Source organism: Lethenteron reissneri, chromosome 3, assembly GCF_015708825.2.
Source record: "Lethenteron reissneri isolate LAM-NWPU_2019-01 chromosome 3, ASM1570882v1, whole genome shotgun sequence".
In the NCBI taxonomy this organism is placed as follows: domain Eukaryota; kingdom Metazoa; phylum Chordata; class Hyperoartia; order Petromyzontiformes; family Petromyzontidae; genus Lethenteron; species Lethenteron reissneri.
The window spans coordinates 8,149,035-8,162,944 of NC_083781.1; the positions used below are offsets into that span (position 1 = coordinate 8,149,035).

General features: G+C 54.5%; 1 protein-coding gene across 1 annotated transcript in view; it reads right to left on the reverse strand.

Moving 5' to 3' along the window:
* Positions 1-13,910, reverse strand: part of LOC133347871 (homeobox protein unc-4 homolog) — a 66,387-nt gene that overhangs the window by 17,685 nt on the left and 34,792 nt on the right. The window contains exons 3-5 of the mRNA XM_061560590.1: positions 11,294-11,509; positions 10,350-10,441; positions 3,569-3,590 (exon numbers count right to left, since the gene is read on the reverse strand). Of these exons, the coding sequence (XP_061416574.1) occupies positions 3,569-3,590; positions 10,350-10,441; positions 11,294-11,509 (330 nt within the window). The remainder of the gene's footprint in view (positions 1-3,568; positions 3,591-10,349; positions 10,442-11,293; positions 11,510-13,910) is intronic.

Sequence of the window (13,910 nt, forward strand, 5' to 3'; positions counted from 1 at the left end):
GACTTGCTAAAACCACATAACACCACCACAACAATAAGAATTAAAATCGCCACATCACCATCCCACCCCCGAACTCCACCACTACCACCACCACTCCCTACCATCAAAGACAAAGATCTCCCGTGTAGCCTTAACAGACTGTTGGGGCAAGTGCTGTTCGCGACCAGCACCTATGAAGGCCGGCACGGCTCACGAGGAGATGGGTGGCCAGCACCACGCCCGACCGCCTTTGTGTCCCCCGTGGCGATCTTTCCACATCTCACCGGGAATTAATTTGAGGCCGAGTCGATCTAGGAGAGGCTCAGGACCGGTTCAAATATTCGCAAATGTTTGTTTATCGTGAGCGGGAATCAAACTCGGGTCGCCATCACCACAATAACCATCACCACGACCACCACCAACGCCACCACCATCAACCCCCCAACTAACTTCAGCATCGCTACCACCAGCACCAAAATGATCATCTCTTCCATCAACCACAATAACCACCACCACCACTAACTTCTACTAGCTCAACCATCACCCCCCATCACCACCACCACGCCTGCCATACGCCTCCCGGCAGCCGCTCCTCTCCGCCAGACCCCCAGATTTGTAAAAAAAAAACTTCTCTCGGGGTCCCGGGGGGATGATGGGGGGAGGGGAGGGGTGGAACCAGCCCCCCCGAGTCGGAGTGATTGTTCACGCAGCAGCTGTCGAGAATCAAACAACCGCTCCCGAAGGATGGTACCCCCTTCCTCACGCCTTACCCCTCCACGCCTTACCCCCTCGACACCCCCCACCCCCTCCCCAAAAACCTCCCACCCCCAACCCCCCCCCAACTCGCCCCCAAACGGCCCAGCCCGCCACGTACCCCAGCAGCTCCTCGCTCTATTAGCGCTGACAGCTGATCAATCGCGTGATAACTCGCGAACATCAATAATGCGCGCGGCTCAACAATGCGGCCATCATCCACCATCCGTCTTAATAACGCACGGGAGGAGGGAGGGAGGGAGAAGGGAGATTGGAAGGAGGGAGGGCGGAGTAGATGGACAGGGGGGGGGGGGGCAGGAGGAGTAGGGCATTAATTCCGGACGTGCACGCGGGGTGGTGATGGTGGTGGTGGTGGTGTTAACGCGCGCTCTCTCTCTCGGCACGCACGCGCACGCGTGTACACGCGCACGCATGTACACGCGTGTTGTGTGTGTGTGGACAGGGGAGTGGTGGCGTAGCGGTTAGCGCGCTACGTTGCGCTACTAACCCGGCGACCCGAGTTCGATTCCCGCTCACGGCAAACACCGGTGACGATTATCTGAATCGGTCATGGGCCTCCCCTAGGTCGACTCGGCCTCAAATGAGAACCTGGTGCGCTGTTGTAAACCAAATCACTGGGGAGACGAAGGCGGCCGAGCGTGGTGTTGGCCACCCACCCTCTCGTGTGCCGTGCCGGCCTTCATAGGTGCTTGTCAACAGCACTTGCCCCAACAGTCTGTTAATGCTATACGGGGGATCTTTGTCTGTGTGTGTGTACACACGCGCACACGCGCACACGCGATCCCCCCGTGCACCCCGCAGGCTCTCACGACAACCACCGACATCACAACAATTAGAATTACAGCCACAAATGACGATCATCGACACCACTACCATCATCATCCTAATCTTCACCGCTGTCTGTGAGCACACACGCCAACAACAACAACCGCCATTCGCCACTAAGTGGCGGTGACGTCACCACGACGCTTGTGCCAGGCCATGTGCACCTTGAGGCCACGTGAAGTGTCGAACGCCCGCTGGCAGGAGGTCACGGGGCAGACCCAGGTGCCACGGGTCGACTGACCGAGATGACCGAGATGACACACGCACACATACACGCGCACACACACACACGCACACACACACGCGCACACACACACGCGCACACGCACGCACACGCACACACACACACGCACACACACGCACACACACGCACCACACACGCACACACACGCACGCACACACGCGCACACACACACACGCACAAACACACGCACACACACACACGCACACACGCGCCACACGCACACACACACGCACACACACACGCACACACACACACACACGCACACACACACACGCACACACACACACACGCACACACACACACGCACACACACACACACGCGCGCGCACGCACATGCAGACGCGTCGTCTAGCTGCGCACACGTGTGCACAAAGACAAAGGTCCCCCCTCCTCCGTATAGCCCTCAACAGTCTGTTGGGGCAAGTGCTCTGAGCGATCTCCCGATTAAGGTCGGAACGGAAGACGAAAGGGTGGAGCCAGCTCCACGCCCGCCCGCCCGCCCGACCGCCTTTGGGGCCGTCCATAAATGACGTCACGCGATTTTGGACGATTTTAGACCCCCCCCCCGCGTCACAAAAAGTCAGACCCCCCCCCCTCAAATATGACGTCACAAAGCTCTGCTCCCCCCCCAAAAAAACACATGCTTCAAATCGCTTTAAGCTATTGTCATTGTAGTGCGTATTTAATGTGGCGCTGCACTCTGATGTTGTTGGAGAAAACATTTATTAAAAAGTCTATTTAATTAAGTAGAACGTGTTGTCTATATTTATTTAAAGTTGCGCATTTTGATGTGACGTCACATTTCTCAAACCCCCGCCCCCCCTCGTCACACATCGTCACAAATGTCTGACCCCCCTCCCCCCACCCTAGGTGCGTGACGTCATTTATGGACGGCCCCTGTTACCATCACCATCGTCTCTTGGGCCACCGAGCTCTCGCAATCGTGACCTCGCTCGGGTGAAGAAACGCCTCCGACTCTTATCCATCGGCGCCATCAAGAGTGCCGTTTGTTACTGGCCGCTTTGCGCCCGTGCCTTGGCTCTTGACGTATCTGTCGGTCATCTCAGTCGGTCAACCCAGTGGCCTGTCCCGGGTCTGTCCCCGTGACCTCCATGCCAGCAGCGAGCGAGGCCGTCGCTATTTCTTTCTTCGCTATTTTTTTCTTTCTTGGACTTTCTTGGATTTTCTGTTTGCACATAGTCGCTTTAAGATGTTTTCTTGTTCATGTTTTTGTTTTCTGTGTGTTGCGGTTGCACCCGATTCAAGAGCCGAATGGCTCACAGGGCTATACCTAATAAATGAAACTTGAAAACTTCTTGGTTCTTTCGGTAAAGTCACGTAGAAGGGAAGTAATAAAATAATAAAAATAAAACATAATAAAATAATTCTCACGACGTTTCGGCCACAACACAAGCAGCCGTCCTCAGGTGAAAACCAGGTCTGTCGAGGCGTTGTGGCCGAAACGTCGTGAGAATAATTTTATTATGTTTTTATTTTATTATTTTATTACTTCCCTTCTACGTGACTTTACCGAAAGAACCAAGAAGATGAATCCCTGCAGTCACGAAAGCTTTAAATCGAAATGAAACTTGAAACTTGAAATTTCGCGTGCCCTTCGGAGTGCACCTAGCCTGGCGCAAGTGGCGTGATGACGTCACCAAGTGGCGAATGGGCGACTCGTTGTCGTTGTTGTACCTGTGCTTGCGTCCCCGCTTGCATATCTCGCTCTCTCTCTCTCTCTCTCACCTGCGTGTCCAGGTGAGCGCACCTGGCGGACGAGACGCAGAGGCACCGCGAGCATCTCCCTACTTCTAGATTTGAAGCTTTCGTGACTGCAAGGATTCATATTCTTAGGTTTTTTCGGTAAAGTCACGTAGGTAAAACATTAAAATTAATAAAAGTAAAATAAAATAAAAATCACGACGTTTCGGAGGCAACACAAGCTTCCGTCTTCAGGTGGAACCGTCACAGCCACGACAGCTGTATCAAGTAAATGAGCATTTTAATTTTAATGTTTTACCTACGTGACTTTACCGAAAAAACCTAAGAATACATCTCCCTACTCTTCTGCATCCTCCTTACCGCGTCACGGAGGTGGGGCAGGCTCCAAATCGCGTCACGTGACGGGCTAATTAACATAATCTATCACCCCCCCCCCCCCAAGAAAACACCCCTCCCCTCCCTCCCCCGTTCCACCCCCCTCCGACTCATCCCACTTCCCACTCACCCTCCCCCCTCCACCTCCCCCCCACCCACCCCTACCCATCCCTCCAACTCATCCATAGAATCGACTCAAGTTTGACGACGCCTTGCTCGGTATCCCCGTAGCGGGGGTGGGTGGGGGGGGGCTTCAACTGTGCGAGGGGGAATATTGAATTGGTTGCGTCTCGGGCCTCTGCGTGTAATAGAGGACTCTGGCGAAGGGCCGTTGCCCGGAACGTCGTACACCCCGTGCATTGTTCTCCATTGAAAGCCACGGCCGTTTGTCCTCCTATGCGTCCACGCGGTTTGTAGGACATGGCGACAACAGCTGAGCGGGGGGGGGGGGGCGGTCGGTTTGGCATGGCTGTGAGCTCTCTAACCCCCCCATGCCCCCCCTCCCATGCCCCATCCCCATTATTCCCACTGGCATGCTGCCCCGTACCCACACATAATACCCCCCCCCCCCCACAACAACAACAATGAGGCCCAGGGTGTCCTCCCCGCGTCAAAAAACAGCTCAAAACAAACACGCGCCGCGGGTTTCGACGCGATTAATTAATTATTCACGCCGCCTCGTTAATTATTCACGAGGCTAAATGAGCAGACGAGCGGAATTGCATTGTTATAAATTATTTATTTACAGCTATTTACTTTCGTTAAACAGGATATGATACACAACATATATTGCGGATAACATTGGACGATTACGACGACGCACGAGCGCTCGCGCGGCTGTGTGGTGCTGCGGCTCCCATCTCGTCCGTGGTGTCGTCTCGGGGGAGCGGTGGCGCAGTGGTTAGCGCGCTGCGCTTCGAAACCCGGGAAACCCGAAGGTGGGGGTCCCCTCCCCCGTAGCCCCCCACCCCCTCCCCCAACAGCGTGCGGTGTGTAAACATCAACACGTGGGGAGACAAAGGCGGCCGAGGGTGGTGCTGGTCCCCACACCAACCGCTCCTCGTGTGCCGTGTCGGCCTCCTTTATAAGTGCTCGCTAACAGCACTTGCCCCAACAGTCTGTGTAGGATATCTGGGGGACCTTTGTCTTTTTTCCCTCTCCCCCTCGTCTTATGAAACTCCCTTTAGCGTATTAAAGTCATATCATTATCATCATCGGAGATAACATCATTATTATTGTCGTTGTCATTACTGTCATTATTATTATTGAGCATCAATATTTAACGTAAATATATAGTTTATGTGAATGATATAGATGTGGACTCTGACGCACGCGTGACCGGTTCGGGAGTCGAACCTCTAGGCCCCGTGTCTGGGCGGCAGTGTGACGCGCGCGCGAAAATCGATCACCCCACCCACCCCACCCACCCCACCCACACCACCCACCCCACCCACCCCATCTACACCACCCACACCACCCACACCCTCGTACTCACGGCACTCTGTCCCAACAGTCCGGTGAGGCTACACGGTGGTGTGTGTGTAGGCGGGGAGGCGAGTGGGTATCTGTGTCTGTGTTGTCTCAAACCCAACGAGGGGATTTGATGGTAACGGGCAGGGCGCCCACAATGACCCCCATTCTTGACCCAGTAACAAACAACAACGAAAAAAACACCGCACCCACACGGACTCCGAAGACTCGGTTCGAACACGAGGGCCCTGCTACTAATTGCGATGTCTCTTGGCCAATACCACTCACAGTGCGTAGGTTTTGTAGCCGCGGAAGAGAAACCGGACAACTCGGAGGAAACTCGCGCAAGCACGGGGGGGGGGGGGTGTTGAGGGAGAGAGACTACAAAATCCACAGCAGGAAAAGCGGCACCCGAAGTGGGAATCGAACTTGGGCTCTCCGTGGTACCCGCCTGAGCGTTCCACCCCCCACGAAGCCGCCACGCTTCGCACGCCACGGGAATCTGGAAGCGGCGCTCACCACTCCCAAGTCCTCGTCTCAAGCGGCACGTTCGCTTGCTCTGGCTGCAGTTTTCAGCCGAGGGGACATCCACACCGCTGAGTGGCGGCTGTCCCTGGGCGATGCAATGTGGTACGCGGCGAGTGTCCATTTCGTCTGCCGGTGGCCGGGAGATGTTTTGTTATAGGTGGGTGGTTGGGTGGTGGAGGAGGTAGGTGGTAGGGTGGGTGGATGAGTGGGTAGTTGGGTGGGTGGTGGGGGAGGTAGGTGGTAGGGGGGTGGTTGGATGGGTGGGTGGTAAGGGAGGTAGGTGATAGGGTGGGTGGGTGGTTGGGCGGGCAGTTGGTGCGTCGTGGGTTGGGCAGGTGGTTAGTGGACTAGGTGGGTAGGTGGTAGGGTGGTTGGATGGGTTGTTGGGGGGCTGGCTGGTTGGTGGACTAGGTGGGTAGGTGGTAGGGTGGTTGGATGGGTAGTTGGGTAGTTGGTTGGTGGGTGGAGAGAAGTGAGAGTTGATTGTGGACTCGGAAACCTTTGTCAGATTTATAGCCCCGAGGTCACGTGGGCGTCTTATGATCCATTATCATCACCACCAACACTGTTATTATCATCATCGTTAATATCATAACCATCATGATCACCATCAATGGGAATTACCTCGATTACCATAATCATCACCACTATCATGACCTCATCATCATCATCACCATCATCATCATGAAGTGTCGTGCGTGCAAGAACCCATCATCATCACCGCCACCATCACCGCCACCATCAACGTGCTCATCCCTCCACGGTCAAACCACGTGAGCGCCTCTTTGTGACGATGCACACACAGAGCGGTCGTCCAAGTGACGGACAAACAGACGGACAAGACTGGTCCCCGTCGTGGTAACGTGGAGTGTCCACGGTTGTTCCTGACATCGAGAGACGCAGTTAGGAGCGGCGTCGCATCTTCGGGGGTGTTAAGAGAAAAGTTTCTGACTTTTTTTGCCGACCGCGGGAAGACAGAAGCGAGGACTTCGCGATGATATCGGCTTAGTTGTTGTTGTTGCTGCTGTTGCTTATCGATGTGTGTGTTGTTGTTGTTCGTTACGATTCCGCTTGGGTGCTTTCTGGAAGGATTCGCGTGTTGCTGGTGATGTCTCCTGCGACGTTTAAGTCTCGTCACGGCGAACACAACGAGTGCGCAACGAACACGGGGAGGGAGAGCTAGCGAGCAAGAGAGATAGCGAGAGAGATAGTGAGAGAGCGAGCGAGAGAGCGAGATTCCAGAATGAGTCAACAACATGTGAAACAGTGCCGCAGTGGAGAGATAAACAGGCAAAGACACGGTTAGGTAAGAGAGGGAAGTTGAGTAGCATCAAGCGTGGGAACGTGTGAAACCTATTTTTCCCACTGCAGACCGAGCCGCAACAGAACCGTGCCGAGCCAGGCCGGTGCCGCTGACGTTGCACGCAATGAACGAGTAATTAGTCGCGCTCCCGGTCCTGGTTTGGCCCCGAGTCAGATTCAGATATCTTCTTGCCAGGCCAGCGTATATCATGGTTTGGTTCCGGCTCGGCACCAGTGGAAAAACAAACAAACCCCACCCGTACTGGAAGGGTCCCGCGCTGGCTCGGGTTCGGATGTGCCAGTGGGAAAAAACAACCCCCACCCGTACCGTGAGGGGCCCGGGTTGGCTCGGTTCGGATGTGCCAGTGGAAAAAATAAAAACTATCCGTACCGTGAGGGTCCCGCGCTGGCACGGCTCGGATGTGCCAGTGGAGAAAAAGAAGTTTCTGCCGTGGCCTATGGTGAGACACAAAGTCGTCCTCTCGGTACCCGCAAGGTTCAGCAAAGAGACGTGGTAACAGAGGAGTTCAGAGAGCCGGGTTCTGACCTGAGCGCTGGATATTGTATCGTCTTTGTCCAGAACGTGTTTTTGTAACTGTTTTAATCATGATGGTGATGATGGTGGTAACGACGATGATGACGGTGATGTTGATGGTGATGACCATAGTGATGATGATTGTGGTGCTGGTGAAGATAACGATAATGACGGCGTTGATGTGGTGATGGTGATGATGATGATGTGATGGTGGTGGTAGTGAAGATCAGGAAGATGATGGTGATGTGGTCAAGGTGGTGGTCGTGACGATGATGATGATGGTTGCGATGATTAAAGTCGCGTGATACAGCAGGCAAGAGAGATGGCGGGTGACAGGAGATGTGGCAGAGAGGGCGGAAGATCGGAGACGGAGTGGAGATTCAGAACAGGTAGAGCAGAGAGACCGGGTATAGAGTGGAGATCGAGGAAATAGATGAGTGGAGACGTAGCAGATCGAGACGAGGATAGATTGGAGATGTAGGTGATAGTTGAGAGGAGTGGAGTTTTCGGGAGATCGAGGAGAAATATCTATAACAGTGATTTTTGTTTTGTTTGTTGAATATGAATGTGTCGTTAAACCCGCCACCACCCGACACAGCCAATTAGTAAGGTTTGTCACGTGAACAGAAACGTGCCAATTCGTTACTCGTACAGCACACACACCGGCGTGTTGGAGTGTAAAGGTTTTTCTGTGTCGGGTGGTGGTGGGTGTCACGACACATTTTTATTAACGCGATCTAACCCCAAACCCCCACTCCCTCGCTCCCCTTTATTATGGTAAACATTGGTGGCGAAAGCCTCCTCCTCCTGCTGCGGCTGCTCCTACTGCTGCTGATGCTGCTGCTGCGTTAAACAGAGGCGAGAGATGTTGAGAGAGATTGGGGCGCGTTCACATCTGAGCCCAAAACGACCGGTCGATCTATTCGTGCTCTCGCGGCGAAACCCCCCCACCACCCCCAATCATAATCGATTATGATAACCAGACTTAAATAATCGATTAATTACTCCGATTTAAATCATCGATCAATTCAAACGCGGCACCATCGCACGCACGCGCACACATCCGTCGCAACTCAAATCTACACAAATAATTGCTCAAATAAATTATCACAAAAAAAAATGCACCCAAAAAAATGTAACAGACACGGCAATATGTTTAAAAATATATATATATACCACAACGTAACTAAATAATTAAACGATGAAAAAGAAAAGGCACGATGAATTACAATAAATTAAGGAGCCGATCGTTAAATACGTGGATGACTAAGATATAGGGAGGGATACCGGGGGAGGGGGGGTCGAGGGGGGAGGATTTGGGGGGGGGGGCCCACAGATTTTACCCGGAATCGAACATTGGCCGCAGAAGTGGCCATCAATCATCCCTCGGTGTTCGGAGAAGGAAGGTTGTCTAACGATCCACACCCAGACACGCGGAGAGAGTAGGGGAGATAGACACGCAAACGAGCGGGGGGGGGGGGGGGGGCACAGGCATTCATAGACAGACACTCACACGGCCAAGCGAGCCGGCTCGCCTGTCAAGACAATGACCACATTCTCCCGATTATAAGACGCATCCGGAAAGTAAGACGCAGTATGTCCCAGGTGTCAATAAAGTTATACAGATCTGGTTTCACACACACACACAGAGCTGTCGGATTATAAGACAGCCAGACAGACAGATATATACTGCGACAGCCCGTCGACCAGCCAGACAATTTTAAAGACAGCCAAGGCAGAGACACTTACGCAGACAGCCATCGTGAAAGAGAGAGAGACAGGGAGATACACAACACACAGCCGACCGGTCAGCTAGCCAGATAGAGACTCACACAGCCAGATAGACACTCAGATAGATAGACAGGCACTCACTCTGACAGCCAGATAGACACTGACAGCCAGACAGACACCCACTCTGATAGCCACATAGGGGCGTGGACAGACAGACAGGCAAGTTCCAATTGTACCACGTCCTGAGTCTTCTCTCCAACCACCACCACCACCACCAACCACCACCAACCACCACCACCATCAACCACCACAATGTCCACCACGAGTCTCCAAAACAAACGCGCCAGCAAAACGTCTTCCATCCCCTCCCTCCCTTCCTCCCTCCCCTCCCTCCCACGCTCGCTCGTCGTGTCTCCCACTTCCTTCAGTCCGCTCTCGTGTCCTCACTCATCGTCATCATCATCAACATCACCGTCCTGCTCCTGCTGATGATGATGCTGCTGCTGCTGATGATGCTGATGAAGCTGCTGCTGCTGCTTGACTCCCACCTCGCTCTCCGTCACGGCGGCGGCGGGCGCGGATTTCAAAACGTCTACTCCATTCATCTCCCCGGCAGCTCTCTCCTTCTCATCCTCACCGACAGCCCCTTCGACATCATCATCATCAGCACCACCACCCACCGCTGCAGCATTCGCATCGTCAGCTGCTGGCGCCACCGCTCCAGTCTTAGCCGCCGGCGATTCAACAACAGCACCGCCCTCGGGGCCTCCGTCGTCATCGTCGTCGTCGTCGTCATCGTCGTCGTCGTCATCGTCGTCGTCATCGTCATCCCCATCATCGCCACCATCGCATCGCTGCACGTGCCTGGCGTCGTTCCCGCGTCGCTCGCTGCTGCCGCCGCTGCTGCTGCTGCTGCGGCTGCCGCACGCTCGGTGCTGAATGAGGAATCCGAGGGGCTGAGTGACCGGGAAGAAGGAGAGGCGAGGGGGGCAGCCGCCGCCCCCCCCAATCACCGGGACCCCCCCACTGCCACCACCACCGCCACCGCCACCACCCCCGATCTTGCACGGCGACTCGTAGTCGCGACGTCTGCGTTGCGGGGGGCGATCGGCCAACAGACTCTCCACGCTGAACGGGTTCGCTCTGAGCGTCGTCTTCGTGGCGTCAGACTCCCCCTGTTGCTGCTGCTGCTGCTGATGATGCTGATGCTGCTGATGAGGATGTTGAAGCTGCTGCTGGTGGTGGTGATGGTGGTTATGGTGGAGGAGGTGATGGTTGTGATGGTTGTGGTTGTGATGGTTGTTTAGCTGCTGCTGCTGCTGGTGTTGTTGGTGTTGTTCCTGCTGCTGCTGCTGCTGGTGGTGATGTTGCTGATGGAGCTGGTGATGTTGCTGCTGCTGCTGCTGATGGTGATGATGATGATGTTGTAGATCGGACGGTTGCGTAGCGCCCACGCTCTCCCGACCTCCCCCGGTTCCTCCAACCACTCCAGACCCCAAGTCCCTGCTCCCACCCGCCGATCCACCAGCACCACCAGCACCATCCACCTCCTCATCCCGCGCAACCTTCACCGAACCCTCATCATCACCACCACCACCACCAACCTTGACAGCGCCCTGCAGGAACGCGTGCGTAAACGACACGGGACCGCCTCCGCCACCGCTACTCCCACTGTCTCCACAGCCGCCCTGCATGGACGAGCTGGAATCGCTCTCGTCACCGGACACGGACAACGGCCCTTGTCTCAGCCCCCCGACTCCTCCTAAACCACCACCACCACCACCACCACCGCCGCCTCCTCCTCCGGCCGCCGCCGCCGCCGCTGCCGCAGCTGCCTTGAGCCCTCGGCGTTCGAGCTTTCGCTTCTTCCTTTCGAGCCTCTCGCGCTCCCGGCGGGCGATGTCGGCTGGGTCCATGGGTTCGCCGCTGCACGTGAGCGGGTGCGCGTTGTGCGCCGGCCTTCCTGGGCCCTTCTTCGTGTTCTCTTTCTTGCGCCACTTGGCACGCCGGTTCTGGAACCAAACCTGCAGGGGGGGGGGACGGGGACGGCGGAGTTCATGGGCGCGGTGGCGATTCGCGTTTGCCCGAGGGCGCTATCGCCCCGGAAAGGTCGCAACGGAGCTGAAGGCGAGCGAGTTAATGGTTCACGCGATTCTTGAAAAAAAAACGTAACATATATACACAGTGTCTCTGTGTGTGTATGTGTCTGTGTGTGTCTGTGTGTGTGTCTGTGTGTGTGTGAGGTAGTGGGGAGCGGTAGTGTAGCGGTTAGCGCGCTGTGCTATGAACCCGGCGACCCGGGTTTGATTCCCGCTCACGGCCAACACCAGTGACGATTATTTAAACCGGTCCTGGGCCTCTCCTAGGTCGACTCAGCCTGAAATGAGTACCTAGTGCGGTGTGTAAACATCGCCACTGGGGAGACAAAGGCGGTCGGGCGTGGTGCTGGCCACCCATCCCCTCGTGTACAGTTCCGGTAAATGGCCCACGCGATTATTGAAAAAAAAACGTAACATGCTTGTGATTTGACCACGGATACAAGCATCCTTACCACCACCACCACCACCACACTCCAAAAACACAGAACAACATTAATGAGTAGAGAAGGCCTTTAAGAAAAAAAAGCGTCTTAAGGCGGGATTTATATAAACCGAGGAATCAGAGTAGGACGGTCGAGGATGAGGATGGAGGAGGATGATGGTAACGATCACAACAACAACGGTCAGTTGCGATAACGCTGACCAGATGAACTCCATCTGTACCTTACAGATGAACTCCAACTTACATATGACCTACATCTCTACCTTGCAGATTAACTCAATCTGCACCTTACAGATTAACTCCATCTGCACCTTGCAGATATATACTCAAACTCTACCGAGCCTGTGAAGACCAGATGTAACGCAAGGACTAAACATCGAGGGTTCGTTGCCGATGGAGTTGGACGGCCTTGAGGCGTTGCGAGATGCAAACATGGACGAGCGAGGGGAGGCAGCAGCAGCCAACATTTGCCCGAGATCCGCGGTGCTCTACGTATGAAGGCGTTACCGACTCATCGACGAGTTGTTTGTACGCGAGTGCGGTGGTGGAGGGTAGGAAGGGTGGATGGATGTGGCAGTCATTGGGAGAGGAACGGAGAGCGAGAGAGAGGAACTTAGAGCGCTAAATAGAGAAAGAGAGAGTGCAGTGGAATGAGAGAGGCACGAAGGGGGGATGAGAGAGATGGAATGAGGGATGGAGGGAGAGAGAGAGAGATGGGGGGATGTGGAGGTGTGCAGAGGGGGAGGTAGTGAGAGGACGGGTGGGTGGGGGTTAAATAGAGAGGGTGGGCATTAGAGAGATGGAGTTATGAAAGGAGAGAGTAGGAGGACAGAGGGAGCTGCATCTAAACGTGTGGGGGACTCACCTACACCGACTCACACTCACATTGACTCACACTCACACCGACTCACGCTCACCCCGACTCACGCTCACCTCAACTCAAACACGTGGGAGGGTTAGAGTCAGGGTTAGGGATCAATGTTGTCTGTGTCTTTGTAGCAATATGTGTGTGTGGAGCGGTAGTGTAGCGGTAAGCGCTACACTGCGCTACGAACCCGGCGACCCGAGTTCGATTCCCGCTTACGGCCACCAACAACCTAGTTACGAATATCTTAACTGGTTTTGGGCCTCCTCTAGGTCGACTCAGCCTCAAATGAGTACCTGGTGCGGTGTGTAAACATCACCACTAGGGAGACAAAGGCGGCCGGGCGTGGTGCTGGCCACCCATCCCCTCGTGTACAGTTCCGGTAAATGGCCCACGCGATTATTGAAAAAAAAACGTAACATGCTTGTGATTTGACCACGGATACAAGCATCCTTACCACCACCACCACCACCACACTCCAAAAACACAGAACAACATTAATGAGTAGAGAAGGCCTTTAAGAAAAAAAAGCGTCTTAAGGCGGGATTTATATAAACCGAGGAATCAGAGTAGGACGGTCGAGGATGAGGATGGAGGAGGATGATGGTAACGATCACAACAACAACGGTCAGTTGCGATAACGCTGACCAGATGAACTCCATCTGTACCTTACAGATGAACTCCAACTTACATATGACCTACATCTCTACCTTGCAGATTAACTCAATCTGCACCTTACAGATTAACTCCATCTGCACCTTGCAGATATATACTCAAACTCTACCGAGCCTGTGAAGACCAGATGTAACGCAAGGACTAAACATCGAGGGTTCGTTGCCGATGGAGTTGGACGGCCTTGAGGCGTTGCGAGATGCAAACATGGACGAGCGAGGGGAGGCAGCAGCAGCCAACATTTGCCCGAGATCCGCGGTGCTCTACGTATGAAGGCGTTACCGACTCATCGACGAGTTGTTTGTACGCGAGTGCGGTGGTGGAGGGTAGGAAGGGTGGATGGATGT